Here is a 16,333-nt window from a genome sequence, read left to right as displayed (position 1 = left end):
TTCTCTTCTGTAATACGTGCTTTCTCTTTAACCTTTGTGAACGACACTGCCATAGTCTTGTTTTTGGCTTTGGGTTACACTAGCATCTCCCATACACCTCAGTGGGTTTTATGTTGTTTAAGCAGCTAGCCTGGTACTGATAAAATCTTACCTTCTGCTTTTTGCTGTGGAAGTGTTGGAGCTAATTTCTTCACTGGAATACAATGTAGCATCTCTCATCAAATCAAACAGCTTCATGATTCCTGTGTCATTTTTGACCTGATGGCAGAGCTCAGCTCAAATAAAAAAAACAGCCTTTATTTCATGTCGGAGAGTCAACAGTAAATATTGTATTTGTTTTGGGGGCATAAATAAGTTTAAAGAGTAAAAATTCAGTAGTGTGCAATGAAGCAAACTGACTTTTGTTTGTGTTTGCAGCGCAGTGGACAATTAAACATTGATTACCTTGAGCCTCTTGTGGTGTCTCAATGGTTTTCCTTGGAGAACTCTTTGGGGAGGGGCTTACTGTAGAAGTTTTGACAGTCTGTTGTTAAAAGCAGTCTCTAGCCTTAACTGATACTATCCAACACTGAAACATGAAGGAATATGTCCTGGCTTGAATGCAACTCAGATAAAATAAAGACAATTCCAAGTGGTTTGGCAATAAAAAGGAGATGAAGCAAATAAATTTTATCTTTTCATGTTATGAATTAAGTTTTCTTTTGATAGTCCAGATGTGAAAGTTGCAAAATTTTCCTTTTGGATATTGACTGGCATTGATATATGTCTCCACGTTCTCTATATTTCTGCAGTTTGCAATGTGCTGTCTTGAGCAGAGGGCTTTTTACTGCTAGCACAGCCTAATCTAAGGTACTGCCTTCTCCTCTTGTTGTCAGGAGGGACCATATTTAATGGATAGGATAAGATAGTCTCATCTTTTCCATGCCACAGTCTAGTCTCAAGCCTGTTGGCAAAACTTTTACCCTTATGAATTCCTTGGTGATGAGTGCTGTTTCTTTGACTGATATGCATAGGCAGGGGAATATTTCTACATCACTGCCCAAAGTTTCTAAAATATACTTAAATAATTTACCTAAAATCTGAATCTGCATGTGAAATATTCTCATGAGTCAAGGGTTTATTCACTGTGAATTCATCCTGTGAGTAGTAGGAAACCTAAACTCTCTTGGATAAAATAGCCTTTATAAAATATAGATCCATTTCCTAATATTTATGTCAGATTCTCTTAGTTATATTTTTTTTTACTCTTTCTTACCTCACCTTGAAACCAACCAATCCATCCAACAATATGGATGTTGATACTAAATCATTAAGAGTTTTTTCTGTGCCCTTATCATTCAGTAGTCTCTCTTTGATTTACCAGAATGTGGATTATAATAGAGACATTAAAAAGCCACGTATCTGTAATTGCCTTTTAATGCCATTGGTATTTATGAGTGATTTTAGTTTCAAAGTAACCTGGGAAGTCATGTAAAGACATAAAGCGTTTGGTGATAAAGGTGTGCCAAAGAAAATTCATCATATATGGTGTTATTTAATTGAAGTACTATTAAGGATCCTAGAATGAATCAGGCTTCTAGGTGCAATGTATTATACTTAACGCAAGTCAAGCTTGGTGTTGTACTAATTATTTCAAACAAACAGTAAAAAAGAAAATCATATGTATATTTTACATGAGCATTATCAACAGTTATTGTAGCAGTTGGAGGTATGACAGACATGAATAGCAGAATATTCTCCATGAATAGCAGAAAATATTTCGGTTGATGTTAGTTCAGTGCTGTGTGGAGATGCGTGCCCTACGTTCGTACAGCAATCTGGCTGGTTATATGTGAGTGACGTAGTTCCCGATGCAGAGGAAGTGAAGTTAGCTCAGAAGTCTCCTAATGGGTTTTACATCATTAAGCAACTTTCAATATATCACGTAAATCTTAGCTCAGGAAGGATGACTCTCCTGTATCCTGTTGAACAGTTACTCAAAAGATTTGTTTCTTCACTGTGGACATCTAAATTAGTAACACCTACACAAACTAAGGCAATATGTGGCCAAGATTTCTCCACTCATTTCTGCGGTAATAGCATACATGTGCTTTATTTAAGTGTGAATAATTCTGTGCATTGTAAGATGATGGGGCATCAGATACATTTATTTCATTTAGGTACCAGATAAAGATAAGTATGAAAAATATTTTGTGTGTCCAATTTGAACAAGTGCCTTAGAGAAAACTGACTTTGAGTGGATGGTTACCCAGTGTCTGAAACTGCATCTGAAAAACCCATTCACTTTTAAGACTATTTTATGCCTGTGCAAATGCATATAGTGCTCCAAAGTGTATATATAGGAGGGGGGGAGTGTGTACACATATCATTTCTGCATGTTTGCCTCATGTCTGTATATATGAATAGTTTGTGTATAATCCTGTGGTGCTTTATCTTCTGGCAGAAATTCTACATTAATTCCTAAAACCCTGAGCAACAATAGAATTACTTTGCAGTGTTAGGGGGGAAAACATTACAATAAGAATGAAGCATACCTTTAATTATCTGTAGTCATTCAGATGAAATCTATAATGAGCTTGATAAATGCTGATGCTCTAGGTATCAATTTTTCAAATGAGTGCAGAACCAAAAATATCTGGAAAGGCATTGTTAGCTTAGACTACACAATATTTTTTAGTCATGGTTAGTAGGAATAATTAAAATGACTTATGCAAGATAAGTGTCATATCTCTGTCAGCAACTAAATGTTAAATGTTATTATAAACTAATTACTTCCTCGAATTGAAAGGAAATTATAGTTTTGTGTCTTAACTGCTAAAAGTCAGTGCCTGATCCTTCTCTCTCCCAGGTTCTCCACCAGCCATATCTTCAGTGCAATGAGGTGCCCTCAATGTGAGTGAGAAGCAAGTTTGGACCCTTGGGACAGAAAGAAGTCAGAATCTGGTTCTGACATTAGTCAATTCCTAAATAAGTAGAAGTGGAAGCAGCTGATGCACTGGGTTTTTTCTATGTGTTTCTGGCTCTAGGCTTGCTGCTGGAGTGAGGAGGAGGGATCATCACGCCCAAGTTCCACTCTCTGTCCTTCTTTCTCCCCACTATCTGCTGCAGCTCTTCTACACTCATAGTCTCCAGTAAGCCGGCTTACCTGGCTATAACCACAGGCATTTATTGTTGAATTAATGTGTTTAATTGGTTCATAAAGGATTGTGGCACATGGCAGAGGCGAGGAGTTGGATACAGTGGAAGTGTGCAGCAGAGAGAGAAATGAAAAAAGAAAACACTAAAAAGCTGCTTTTACCCTTACCCCGGTGTCCTGGTTTAGCTGGCAACTTTTCCTTTCCTGTCTGAAAAACGTGAACATGGGTTCTGACCTTACAAACGGGGATGATGATCTGTATTTTCTCCATTAGAGGTCCCACTGAAGTCATATCTTCTGAAGTTGGTCACTTGGTGCTCTGACAACTACCAGCCTCATATACAGTGTTTTGATACCCACAAATTTGAGGTTTGTGTAAGAAAATGACCGATGCTGGGGGGTGTGTGTGAGGGAGTTGTCATACTCACTAAGAAAAATGTATCTCCTTTTTAACAGTTTGATAATAAACATAGGCATGTGAGAGGCGATGAGAGGAGGGCTATGGAGGAATAATATGGGTAGAAGGAATAGAAAGATGATGAAGAGTGGCTAAGATAAAATGCAGGAAATGTAGGATGGTAAATAATGGGTAAGAAAGAAGAAAGGATGGAGAAATATTTTAACTCAATGCTTTCTCTCAGATGCCTCCACCCTATAAGCCTGCTCATTGCTTGGTGCATCAGGCCTATGTTTTCACTCTGCAAACAGTCAAATCACCTCATCCTAATTTCAAGCCATATGTTGAAGGTGAATTAATTGGAAATGAGCTGTCATCCTCTGAGAGTATTGCATAATGTTGCCTGAAAAATCACTCCAGGCTTTCCCGAGTCACCTGAAGTGCCGTCTGCTGACAGCTGATACCGTGTTTGCGATGTTCCTCCCTGCTGCGGGGGCTGAGGCAGTCGGTACAGGGCAGGAGCCACTGTCTTCAAGCCTGAACAGTAGAGGATGTGCTCCTTTCAGAAGTGGTTTACGAGGCATTCGTGCAAGGAATGATGCTGCTAGCAGAGCCAGAGAGTGATTGTGTTTTTATTGGATCAGAGTAGTGTTAACAGGAGTCCATGATCTCATGGACCTTTGATAAGAATAATGCTTACGCACTTGAAAGCCACGTGAGCATTCACAGTCCCAAAAGCATACAGGTTACTGAGGTGGTGGGTATCTTACGGGCTGCTTTTCTGTCCCAGTGAGATTGTGCTAAGCACCAAAATCAAAGTCTTGTCCATCGACTGCCACAGGAGCAGACTGCCGAGCACACCAAGCTGTAATTGCTGCCATTAGCCTTAATACGTTGCCTGAAATCTGCAGCTGCAGTCTTGTTGTGTTACTACATTAATTGATCTTCATGGAAGTCATTGCTCTAGTTGGAAAGGAAGAGTGTCAAGGGAGAACGATAAGACCCTTGCGAGCTCTTGCTTGATCTCTGTCTCCACTCCACATTTGTCCCTGGCTCATGAAGGATTTGGAAGCAGAGGGGGAGCAGTATTTCGGGGAAATGTAGTATGCTTATTTTCTTTATGATTTATTTCCCTAATATTGGTCTTTGTTGGAGACAGAATATGGGACTGGTTTTAAATGACCGTGCATTCTCAGATTTGTAGGCTTGAGATTTAAACACAGATTTTGCACAAAAATATTCTGACATAGCTCTGCACTTTTCATCTAGAATTTTAAAAGGTTAATGAGAGATACAATGAGGCGTAGGGCAAAATGAAAGTGGCTCTTTAGAAGTCAATAGTGTTCTGCAAGTGAGTGATGAGTACAGCCTGCTTAGAGCAAATGGCTCCGTCTTATTGCAAGGAAAAAATTGTGGCTTTAGTAAAATAAAAGTGCTGTTTTATGTTTCAACAAACTGGCAGAAATGGCAAGTCAATTTCATTTAAATTAAAAATGCAAATGCAAACCTACAGGCACACACTGAAAAGAAAGAATAAGGTTCAGAGAGGATGTGATTGTTGGTTAGAGTCTAAGAATAAACCTTAGTGACTTTTTGTTAATCTAAGAGGCTGGTTTTCTAAAATATTGCAGATGCTTGCATGTAATCTTTTGTTATCCCACAGCACTATTTGCATGTTATTAGTTGTTATATTTTAGTAACTTCTGTTTTTTTAATTGGAATTGCTTATATTTCTATGTTTATAAATTTTCCAAGTTAGGACTAGTTTTCGTGGAAATTTTAAACTGAATTCTCTTCTAATCTGAAAATGCTCAGTTGAAAGTATAGTCAGACAGTTTGCCCAATGATGCCTGTTCAGCAGCATGATTTTACTCAGCTACAAATGACATATTTAATTGAATGAAACATTTCAAATAGAATTTGACAGCTTTCCAGCCCACTATCCCCAGATTTACTACTTAATGAAAATCCACCATACTACAAGTGTTACAGGGACTATAAAGAATTTATTTTATGAAAGGCAATACTGTGATGTTAGAAAATAAAGCCTTAAAATATTATGTCTGCCAGTTGTGAAATATGTACTTCTTAGCTTCTGAAATATCTCAATGTTTTCTAGTGAGTCTTTTGAGCCATGTTTTTATGGTACTGTCTGTGTTGCCTGCATCTGTAACTGTAATTCTACGTTCTTCATGCAAGATCAGAATGTTAAAAAAGCCGTTGGATTATCTTGTACAAGTTTTAGTGGAAGCATTTCAATAGAAACCACAGTGTCACATGAGGAACAGATCCATGGATAGGGAGCTAGAAGTTTCAGAGCCATGTTAGTCTTTAGTATAGTCAAAGCCAATTCAGAATACTGAGTTGTATAAATTTGCCTGGGTTCAGCCTGCAGAGTAGCAGTGCACATTATTTTTGATCTTTACCATAGATACTTCAGAGATGCAGTAGTTCAGTGGTCACTTCCAGCATAATGCATTAACTTTTGGCATGTTGCTTCAGGGTTTCACAGCCACTTCCATTATTTTATGTTAAAAAGTACTTAATGTATCTCACAGATTAAAGTATCTCTAAATTAGTCAGCCTATATAGTTTGCCTAAATGCACAGAATTGTCAACCAATAAGTGCTGTCAACTCTCTGTAGGTGACGACAGTTTGTGGGCAATATTATTCTTGAACCTTTACTGACCACGTTTGCTTTTCATGGCATACTCCCCAGCTCAGCCAATACTATGATTTTTATTTTTCTGGTACACGAGGAGGCTGGAGGAGGTAATATAAAATATTCTTCACACCCTTGTTCTAGGACAATTGTGTGAGAGAGATGCTGAAAGCTGTCAAATGGCACTCTGGTATATTACAGTTGGCCAGTAAAAAACAAAGGTAGTACAACTTTAAAGTTAACATGGGCAGGATGCTCGGAAAACAGTTCTAACTTTGGTTTTTGGTGTGTGTGAGATGAGCAGTTTTACTCAAAGCTCACCAAAGTAGATGATGCAATTTCTTCTTCTGCCAGAGAACAACTTCTGCTGATAAGTCTTGCTGTGTCTCCAAGCTCTCTTGCGAAGACAGAGCAAACCTTGCTGGTACGCCTCTCATTTCTCCACACGTGCTGTGTGGATTGCTGCTTCCTTTAATGACCACTTGAGGTGCAGGGTACCTAACACTGTCCCATTCCCTGAGGGTTTTCGGCCAACGGAAAGAACTTGGTTTTGCCCATCTGCTTTGTTGGGAAACATCTTGTTTATCTTCTTCCAAAGGAGAACATGCTTTCACCGCAATACTGGTTAGCAGTATTCTCTTCATTAACTTTTTGAATTAGAATGATAAAATAAATGCTACAGTTTGTCAAGTAAATGTTTGCCGTAAAAGTTGCAATGAGTGATGGAAGCAGAGTGCCCGTGAGAGCCTGGAACAGCATGGGAGGCCGCTGATGTGCTTCATTTCATTTCAGTCTTTTTCTATTGAAGTTTGCGGAGGTGACGTTGAAGGTTTATTTTTCAAGCAGTCAAGAAGGAGAGAACTCTCAATCACTCAGTGATTGCTGGCTAGGGAGGTGGGTTTCTCCCTTGGTTGCTCAGATTTGTTTGCTTAGATTTTTCTTTTCAGCAACCACATGTCATGAAGAGTTCTGAAGACAAGATACTTGTAGGCTTTAAAAGCTCTGCTTGTCCATCGTGTCTCGCTGTTCTTGGCACACCGGAGAGCAACTGTCGGTGAGAGCACCTGTGTTTCAACATACTGTTCAGGGATAACTCAGAGTGTATCTCTTGCTTTTGATGTTGTGGCATATGTTTATGAAAATTTGCCCACTTGTGACAGATACTGTTCAACTTGTGCAAGGGGATCGGAGTGGGATTTTAAGACAGAGTCCAGTAGATACAGGATTATATGAATTTCTGCATCAAAAGAACTGTGTGAAAGTATAAAGACATTTTTCAAATGTAGCATATGATCTACTCAAATTGTCTCTGTACAGACCATGTGAAACAGGACAAGGCTACTAGCATAGAGTTAATATTGCAACTTTGGATGCTTGTTTGATTTCCTAGCCATTATAGTTTTATTTTGCTCTTTTCCTCAGAATTGTTCTGCTAATTAAGCTCTGTGAATTTCAGTCTCTCAGGTTCTTCATTTATGACATCGCAGTCTCTCTATGGCAGCACGCTGGAGTGTAACAGATAGGATATTATGAAGTGGAGACATTCAGTGGGAAAATGTCCAAAAGCATTTCAAATCACTTAAGATAATTAAACAAGGGGAAAGAATGTGGCATGTTTAAAGAATATGTGGTGATTTTGTGAATAGGATGATGTTAAGTGCCTATGCATGGGAAACTCATTACCCATGCTTCACTCATTCATTATACTGTAATAAAGAAGGCTTGAAAAACGCTTCAGCTTTGTGTATATCAGGAGGTACTTGCACTGAGACCACCACTGCAGAAGCAGCAGGCTTGACAGACTTGTTTATTCCTCTGGATATACCTGTGAAGAAATGCAGCAATTGAAGAAATAATAACTAATTCCAGTATAAAGGTCAAAATGACCTGAATAGAAATACTTAAGAATTAATGGAGTAGGTGTCGATAGGCAGAGATTTAGATAACATTTTTTATAACTGCCTATATGCCAGCCTGTTTCACTCTGCTCACCTCCCCATTTTGTAGACAAGGTTTAAAATGCATAATTGAAGCGCTTTTAATAAGATTTTTTTTAACAGAGTGAAGCAGTGCTTGGATGGGGAAGAAAACGTGTACTTTATCTTGGAAGGACAAGAAAGAGTAACAAGTATCAGCAAAGGTCAGGTGTCTGTCTGAGCTGCAGGCAGCGTATCTGAGGAGAAGGGAAGCACCGCAGTCGGATTTGAATCAGCTCTGCACTACCAGTAGCTTATTATGATCAATGCTCTCACAGAGTAGGTAGAGCAGATGGCTGTCATCATTTCAGAAGTCACAGAAGTATTTAATGTTCTTTCTAAAACACCAGTTCTTAAAGAAATGTTACTATACTAAGATGTTAATCAAAACCAAAGGTAAGTAGAAAAGCAAACTTAAGAGTACAAAAAGCGTACGTTCCTTTCCAAAGCTCAGTGGGTTCACAACACCTTCTCTGTATCATTAAAAACAACTGTGTGAAGCCTCCTAACCAAAGAGTGCTTTGCTGTGATGTTGGACCACAGAACAGATATGTCTGTGCATGGCCATGTTTTAGACAAGATTTAAGGGGAAGATTACTGGCTGCGTTTCCAAACCTTTCCTCAGGATAAGGAGTTGCAGAAACAAAAATCAGATCATACTTTTCAGTACTATGAGACTTGCAGTGTGTATGCAGAGAACCCAAAATCCATTCCTAGACATGTCAGACCTCAGAATCAAATAGCTGACAAAGCTTTAGCTCAGATTCAAGGCTGCTTTACACATCCATGAGATTCAAAAGAAAACACAGGGTTGAGTTTAGAAAATGCTTATGGTATTTCTATTTCAGGCTTGTGATTTTAGCTAGTTTTTAGCTAGTTCTTGCTTCACTTTACACCATCCCTTCTCAGACACTGGCGCTAGCAACCAGGCAGTGATAACAGGGATTTGTTATTGTAAAAACTTTGGTCTCTTCTGCTGGCCTTAATTCCTTGCTGAAGCGAAGGTTGAGTTCTATGTCATGCCACAGCAAAGCGTGGTCCTTCTGAGTTGTGTAACAGTGCACCACACTCCACCCAGGACTCTGAAGAAATATGTACCAAACCATCCAGACATCATACTGTTTGCCTTTAAAGCAGTGGTGTTGAATCTTGGTTGCTGAGCGTCACTGCAGTCTCTTAAAGCAGCTTTGAAAGACTTATAGATCCTTTTTAATGGATAACAATGTCTTTTCCCTTATTTCTGTCTTGCAGAGGGATGACCTGGAACAGGGTCATGACCAAAGGCGTTTCATTCTAAAAGACAGAATGGAAAGGAAACCTATGTGCTGTGAGGAAGAGATTTGCTCTTTAGGCCGTTGTTTACTGGTTTCTTCTGCATCACCAAGGGAAACCCTGGTGTCTGCTCCTACTATGATAATGCTTTGTTTTTTCTCTGAGTAGCACTAGCATGAAAAGTACACAGCTCTTATCATTTTTTAATAGCCTAATGTGCTGTACTTGGTGTGTGGACGGTTAAGGGAGAATTTGATAGTAATCTGCACCTATCTGAATGTAACAAGAAAGAATAGCAATTGGTTCGGCTAATGAGAGAAGTGTAACTAGGGAAAAACTGGGAAAGGCTGCGTATCAGGAAATGCATCGTGACAGTAACATCTGTTGGAATGCAAAGTAATCTCTGTTTGAAAGTGGTGGGATCAGCATTGCTTCTGACATTTAAGGCTCGATGAGACAGAACCTAGTTTGATCTACATCATACTTGGCTACCAGGGAGGCTGTGTATATGATCCACTTGATTTCTTTATCTCTAACTTCTGCGACTCTGTCTTTCTGACTCTCCCTGGGTGATGAAATATCATTATAACCTTTTGAAATAATATATTGGTGCCTGGAGAGCAGAGATTGACTTTATCGTTTGCAAGTGAGAGGCAATGTGTTAAATTACTGTGTCTCCTGTTAAATGGATTGAGTAAAAAGTTCGATGTGTTTAAAACAGGACATTTTCCCCCTCCCACAAGCTGCCTAAGACTCCACATTGCGGGAGACTGGGAAGCTGAGAATTAGAAGTTCATACTCTTTATCATAGTCCCTGAGGTTCACAGTAGTGGAAGCTAATTGACATCTGAAAATGTTTCAGCAAATCTAACAGGTAAGATTTCTGCCTATTTGCATGGGATGAGGAAGCCTGTGCAGTGCCTGTCATAGATCAGGAGGGATAAAACTTGTCCTTCTGGACCATTAAGCTTTCTACTTGTTAATCTGGCTCTGGGAAATGTGAGAAAGTCCATGGTGCTAGCAAACGCAGTGGCTAAGTACCTAAGTAATTCAGCTCAAGAAACGCGCTTTTACATCTCCAGAGAATAAATGAGAAAGCTGTGGTGTAGGTTCAACTGATTTTTTTTCACTCACATCCAGCAGTTGATGCATTTGTTTCTGCCTCCTCATGCAGTACAAAAAAAGTGATAATAATCTGGTACTGGTGAGTATTGTAGCTGACAACGTTTGAAACTCCAGACATGGTGATGAATTGCACTATGATATATTAATGTTATTTTGATCTCTGCTCTTCCACAATTACATTGATCCAATTAGGTTAAGTAGCTTGCCATCCAAATTAATTTACTTTTGTCTATTAATCTCCTTTACTGTGGATCAAAACTAGAAATATAAATCAATTATTATACTGCACGTCTCGGGGGGGCAGGGAAGTAATTAAATTACCTGATGGATATGTATGTTGAATTCATTGTTGGTATGTTAAACATTATTGCCATAATTGGAAAGTGAAGTGGTGCACACTCAGTTGTGGAATTTGAGTGCTTGTTACATTTAGTTTTCATAACCTTTCTAGAAATGCCTTTACATGACTTGCTGTCCCTGGATACTCGTGCTGTGTACTTACTCAGCTACACAGCTTTTAAGATATTAGACATTTTAAAAGTGGGGATAACAGCTTCTTTCTCTGCCAGAAATTGTTGGACTCCCTGGTGAGATGTCTTGTAGAGGTCCCCAGCCTCTACAGTGTGAAGAAAGCCTTCCCTCTGGCTTGCTCTCAAACTCACACTAGCACCATACATGACAGGAAAACAGATGTCTCAGCAATGATGTCTTAGTTACCAAACCGAGAGAGTGTTAATGCGAACTCCTGAAAAATATTCTCTGTTTCTTAAAAACGTCCTTCAGTGATTTAAAATCTTACTTCGGCTTCCACATTAGGGCATACTTTTTATTTTATTAGGTTAGTCCAATATTGGGACTCCATCATCTTGGTGCTCTTGCCGTTCTTTTGCTATTCACATTGGGAATTTTTATGTTCAGACATTGTTTTCATCAAGGTAGATAGCAAATTTTTGTCCTGATGAAACATGCCTGATTGACTGGGAGACTGATGACAGCTACACCAGGGATTTGTTTACCTGCTATATTCCTCATTTTAGTAAGTAGAACTGTCCATGGAAGATTCAAATGAAAACGAAATGTTGATGTAAAGGAATGAGATCCAGTGGTGGTTTGAAACTGAACAGAGTCAAGCTGGATACAAAGTGCAGTGTTTTACATTGAGGTTAATTAACTGCTAGAAACCTATCAGGCTTGCGATAGCTTATTCACTATGAGAGATCTAGATGAGGGCTCTATTCAATGAGAAAATGCATCTGTTTCGATCACGGTCCTTGTACCGGAAGATTAATTCAAGTCAACTGACCTATGTAACATGACAGGTCAGATTGCTGATCACAGCGCTCTCTTCTGGTATTAAATTCCATGAATCTATGAAATATTTTCTAAATCTGTGCCTGAGGGTAGAATGAACAGGAGCAGAAAGGTCACCTTTATCATTACTGCTGTCAAACACTTCGGAAATAGCAGAGCAAAAAGCAAGTATACTGCTCAATCACTTTGCCCTTATGCTACATCTGTTACCCTATCCCTTGCCTCTATTTTGTCCCATTAAATAAAAATCATTCTGGTATCCTATATGAAATCACATTTCCAAAAGGTACGTAGTAGAACTCTGTTGGCTTCAACAGTGATGGGATCTTACCTTTTGCCTTTACAAAGATAACGAATGCCTGCTAAGCGGAGAACTTAGCGGTGCTGTTATATAAATAATGATGATAATTAAGGAAGCAGCTGTTCTTTGTGATAATGAGACAGTAGGAAACATAGACACAACACAATGTGTTTCAGGTAGGCAGATGCTGTTTCCCCTGTTCCATGAGTTTACTACAAAAAGAAGTTTTCGTAGTTGTCACACACATGCCCCTCTCTGGAGATTTCTGGAAAATGATAATTGCAAGTCAAAATTTTTTATATCATTGCCAAAGGCAGGAAAGGAAGTGTGGAGAGAATGAGAACAAAGTGCCTCATCACAGACATGGCCTTTCACATCTCCTAATACATCATTTCAAGTCATTAGATTTCCATTTGTTAATGGAAACAACATCAACTTTTCAGATTATCAGAATAAATCCAGTACTCTAACTTCAGTAACGTTGAGTGTCAATGGAAGAAGTTAGTTTCATTTACTGAGAGCTAAACCAGTCTTTGTGTGGTCACTTGTTGATGAATACATCACATCATATAGTAAAATAAGTAGCAGAGGGAAAATGTTTTGGCTTTCCACAAACCACCATTCCTTAACAATACTCCAAATGTATAGATTTCAGATATAATGTGAAATGTGTTGAAAATCACAACAAATATTAAATACTGAGATGGGCTGACATGCAGTCCGCGTGTGGAAGTGAAAGCAGTCTGGAAACTTGTCCTATTTTCACAGTTAACGAAGCAAGTCTTCGTGTGCTGCAGCTTCAGTATTTGCAGTTCTATTTTTCCTTATTTCACACACAGCCCCGGTAGTCATTGTATCATTAATACTTGGCTTTGATCACTGTCTCAAACTGAACCACTAAAGGACAAAGTCAAGGTGATAGGGACTTAATATTACGTCTGTTCTGTTTTTTGCAGGGGCCTGTTAGCCAGCGGCTTCACAGAAACACATTATTTGAAAGACGGCACTGATGTGGTTCTCACGCGCAATTACACGGTAAGGTTGGCGTTTTGTGGGTAGATACTACTTCATCGTTAAAACCCAAAGTGCTCGCTGCCAGGGTCTGAGCCATGGGATGAAACGATGTATGATAGTTTTTATTGTTGCCTTCAGTATCTTTTTGACTGCTGTGATCTTACACATGTTTTTTTAAGAGAGAGACTTTAAAGGCAAGCTGTGGGGTTTTAACCAAGTGACTTTTAAAATCTGGATGATTTATTCGACCTCTTGGAAATACGCCTATTATAGTTTTATAATAAATGTAGCCATTGTTGATCAGTTATGGAGGAAAGTGATGGCTCAGTTAGGAAGAAAGCCTTAGGTATCTGATTTCCATAGTGCAGAAGCTCAGAGGGCTTGAATGTCTTTCCATATCGGGGAAACTGGGATTTGGGAGTTCATTGTCTGGTTTTATTTTTTAAACCAGACTGTAAGATTGTTATGGATGTACTTTATACATATATGTGTGTGCTTGTGTGTATACTTATGTATATATGTTTATATATATAAAAATAAGGCCAATATAATCCTTGTTAAAATCAGTAGTTAAAAACTGGTTTTATCCAGAAAAAGATTAAGGCAGTAATATTTTTGTTCTCTGACAATATCAATAACCTGAATAAGAACAATGCAGCAAGCTATTTTAATTACAAAGTTTATCTTTTATCTGCCTAAGTCCTATAAAAGATTTGATATGTCACGTTACTTATTTATTGACACTGTCAGAAGAGGCTTCGTGCTTTGTTTTCCCATACATAATGGGCTTTGTGAAAGGCTTTATTTCTATACATAACATCTTTCTTACTTCTGAAAAAGCATCTTCCTTACTTCTGAAAAAGCATCTTCCTTATATCCTCAGACTTCCCAAGTAAACCAATCATTTTGAAATTGCTTTCAGTGTTTTCTTTTTTGCTAGATGCTCATATCTTCTTCAAAATCAGCTTAATAGAAAATAGTCATTTGTTTTAGAAATAGGAATGCTGTGTAGACTTCTCTAGGAAGTTAAAGGAAAGAAATGAAGCACACAACTCTCTCACAGATTAACCTACATTAACATTAATATGTGTGCAGGTAATGAGAGCTAGTTTTTCCCGTACTAAAAAAAAAATATCTGTTTTCTTAATGGTAGTAAGTCAGAGTGCATATTATTGCCTAAAGTATTTTTTCAGAGATCAGTAAATTCATTATTTATTAAATGCTGCAATATGGTTTTAAAAAGATAAGTCTCTGTGATTTTTTTTTTTTTTAATATCTCTTCTTCACTGAAGACATCAATATAGTCTGTGGTTGAAACCAAATCCAACTTCCTATCGAAAAGTTGCTTAGCCAAATTCAGTTTGAAGGTCCGACCAAGTCAGGTTTGTGAAGCTGTCTTTTGGGGTTTCTCTAGCACACGAGTCAGTCTCCATGTCATTTTTCTAATTTATAGCATTTGAAAAATTTGTAGTTGTCAAAAGCTGGTATTTGTTATATCATCTCGAGTAAGGGTAGAGTACTGTTGTAAGTAAGACAAGTCAGCCATGGTAATTATTTGGTTTTAGGGGTCATCCATTTTATATACTAGTTTACAGGAATAAAAAGAGTTGATAGGATCAAAAAAAATCCTGCAGTTCAGTGAAGCTACTGAGCTAGAAATCAATTTTCTACCAGTCCAATTGCAGGCTACGGTCTGATAAGTTTGCATTTTTGGTGTTGAACTTTGGCATCATATAGCATGTGAATCTCGGAGAAGTTGTGAAATGGGCCACAACAAGGAGCTCAAAGTTAATAAAATAACGAGTTGTGTGTGGAGATGGAAAGAAATCAGGAGCTTTGCCCTAATTCACTCTTTGATAAAGACTGCTAGACTGCAACAGCAGCCTGTGGGGGACGAGATATCAACTTGCCCTTCCCATTTCACTGAAGACTGTGCTTAACACTAGTGGTGCTAAAGCCCAAAGACTGGCTTCTTAAGAGCCCTGGACTGCACCTCTTCTTTATGCTTACTTTAAGTGATTAGAATAAACCTACTTTATTTTTGATTTTCGACTGTGTCAGGGTCACTGTATGAGAGTCAGTGCTGAGGTGGGGGGATTTGTTTTTTCCTTCTGTCATATCAACTGGATGTGTGTAAATGATAAGATTAAAATAAAGTGGCATAGTACACTCAGACTGAAAACTTTGATGTCCATAGCAATTTTAACTGAAGCAATCATCCCCCAAAAATCCAGTCTATGGCTTCCTCCCTTCTGTTGTGGCTTTGTTCTTGCTAATGTGTTACTCACTTTTTATGAGTACTGCTGATAAAAATACCCAAGAGTAAAACACTATTATCATGTTTTTGTCATTTCTTTGAATGAGAAAAGCTATTGAGATTTCTATTTAGAAAGTCAGATGTTGCTGTACTGTGTTTAGTTGCCCATGTTGGAAAAACAAACACTCAAAAATACTTTTCATGGTATAAACTTATTTGCAGAAAATTCATATTTGCATTATTCCAAGTTACCCATCATTTTCATGGCTATTGCTTTCTTTAACAAAATCAAGGTGGTCTCTAGGAGTCTGCTCTGTGAGGCTTTGTAAGTAAAAACCATGCCCCAAAACTGAAAAGGTCAATTAATGCAGTTAGATGGATGTGAATGAACAAAGTAATAAAAAGGCACAGTGAGATGACTGTCAGATCGAAGCATGAGTGATAACTTGCCTTTGCACTAATAAGATAGGAACCTTTTACAACAGTATTTTCAGTTTCCAGGTGGCATTCAAAGGAGCCATGAGAAAAGAAATGCTGGACATGACACAATCATTGCCTTCCAGCCAGTCATATAATTAAGAATGTGATATATAACCTTTGTCAACAATAAAATTAACCTTGATTCCAGACAGATAGGTGTATGTGCTGAAAAAGTGTCTCTGTTGCGGGTGCCTTTTGCAAGTGGTGGATTATTAAGGAAATACAATAACCTAGATATAAAATGGAAGTGGATTGTTGCCTCTCAAAATAGAAGACCCTCTTCTTATTCGGGGTTGTTCTTAATAACATACAGCCATTCAGTTAGGTAATTCAATAAAAAGTTTTCTTTCTAACATGTTTCCCTTCCCCTTCATCTACTCTGTGATTTTTTTCAAACCGTA

At 38.3% G+C, this 16,333-nt stretch overlaps 1 protein-coding gene across 1 annotated transcript in view; it reads left to right on the top strand.

Annotated features, from left to right (window-relative positions):
- Positions 1-16,333, top strand: part of ADAM12 (ADAM metallopeptidase domain 12) — a 182,722-nt gene that overhangs the window by 87,745 nt on the left and 78,644 nt on the right. The window contains exon 4 of the mRNA XM_054070962.1: positions 13,138-13,216. Coding sequence (XP_053926937.1) covers positions 13,138-13,216 — 79 coding nt within the window. The remainder of the gene's footprint in view (positions 1-13,137; positions 13,217-16,333) is intronic.

The sequence above is a fragment of the Cuculus canorus genome, chromosome 7 (genome assembly GCF_017976375.1).
Source record: "Cuculus canorus isolate bCucCan1 chromosome 7, bCucCan1.pri, whole genome shotgun sequence".
Taxonomy (NCBI): domain Eukaryota; kingdom Metazoa; phylum Chordata; class Aves; order Cuculiformes; family Cuculidae; genus Cuculus; species Cuculus canorus.
Note: the sequence above shows the minus strand (reverse complement) of the source record. Positions and strands in the feature narration are given on the sequence as shown.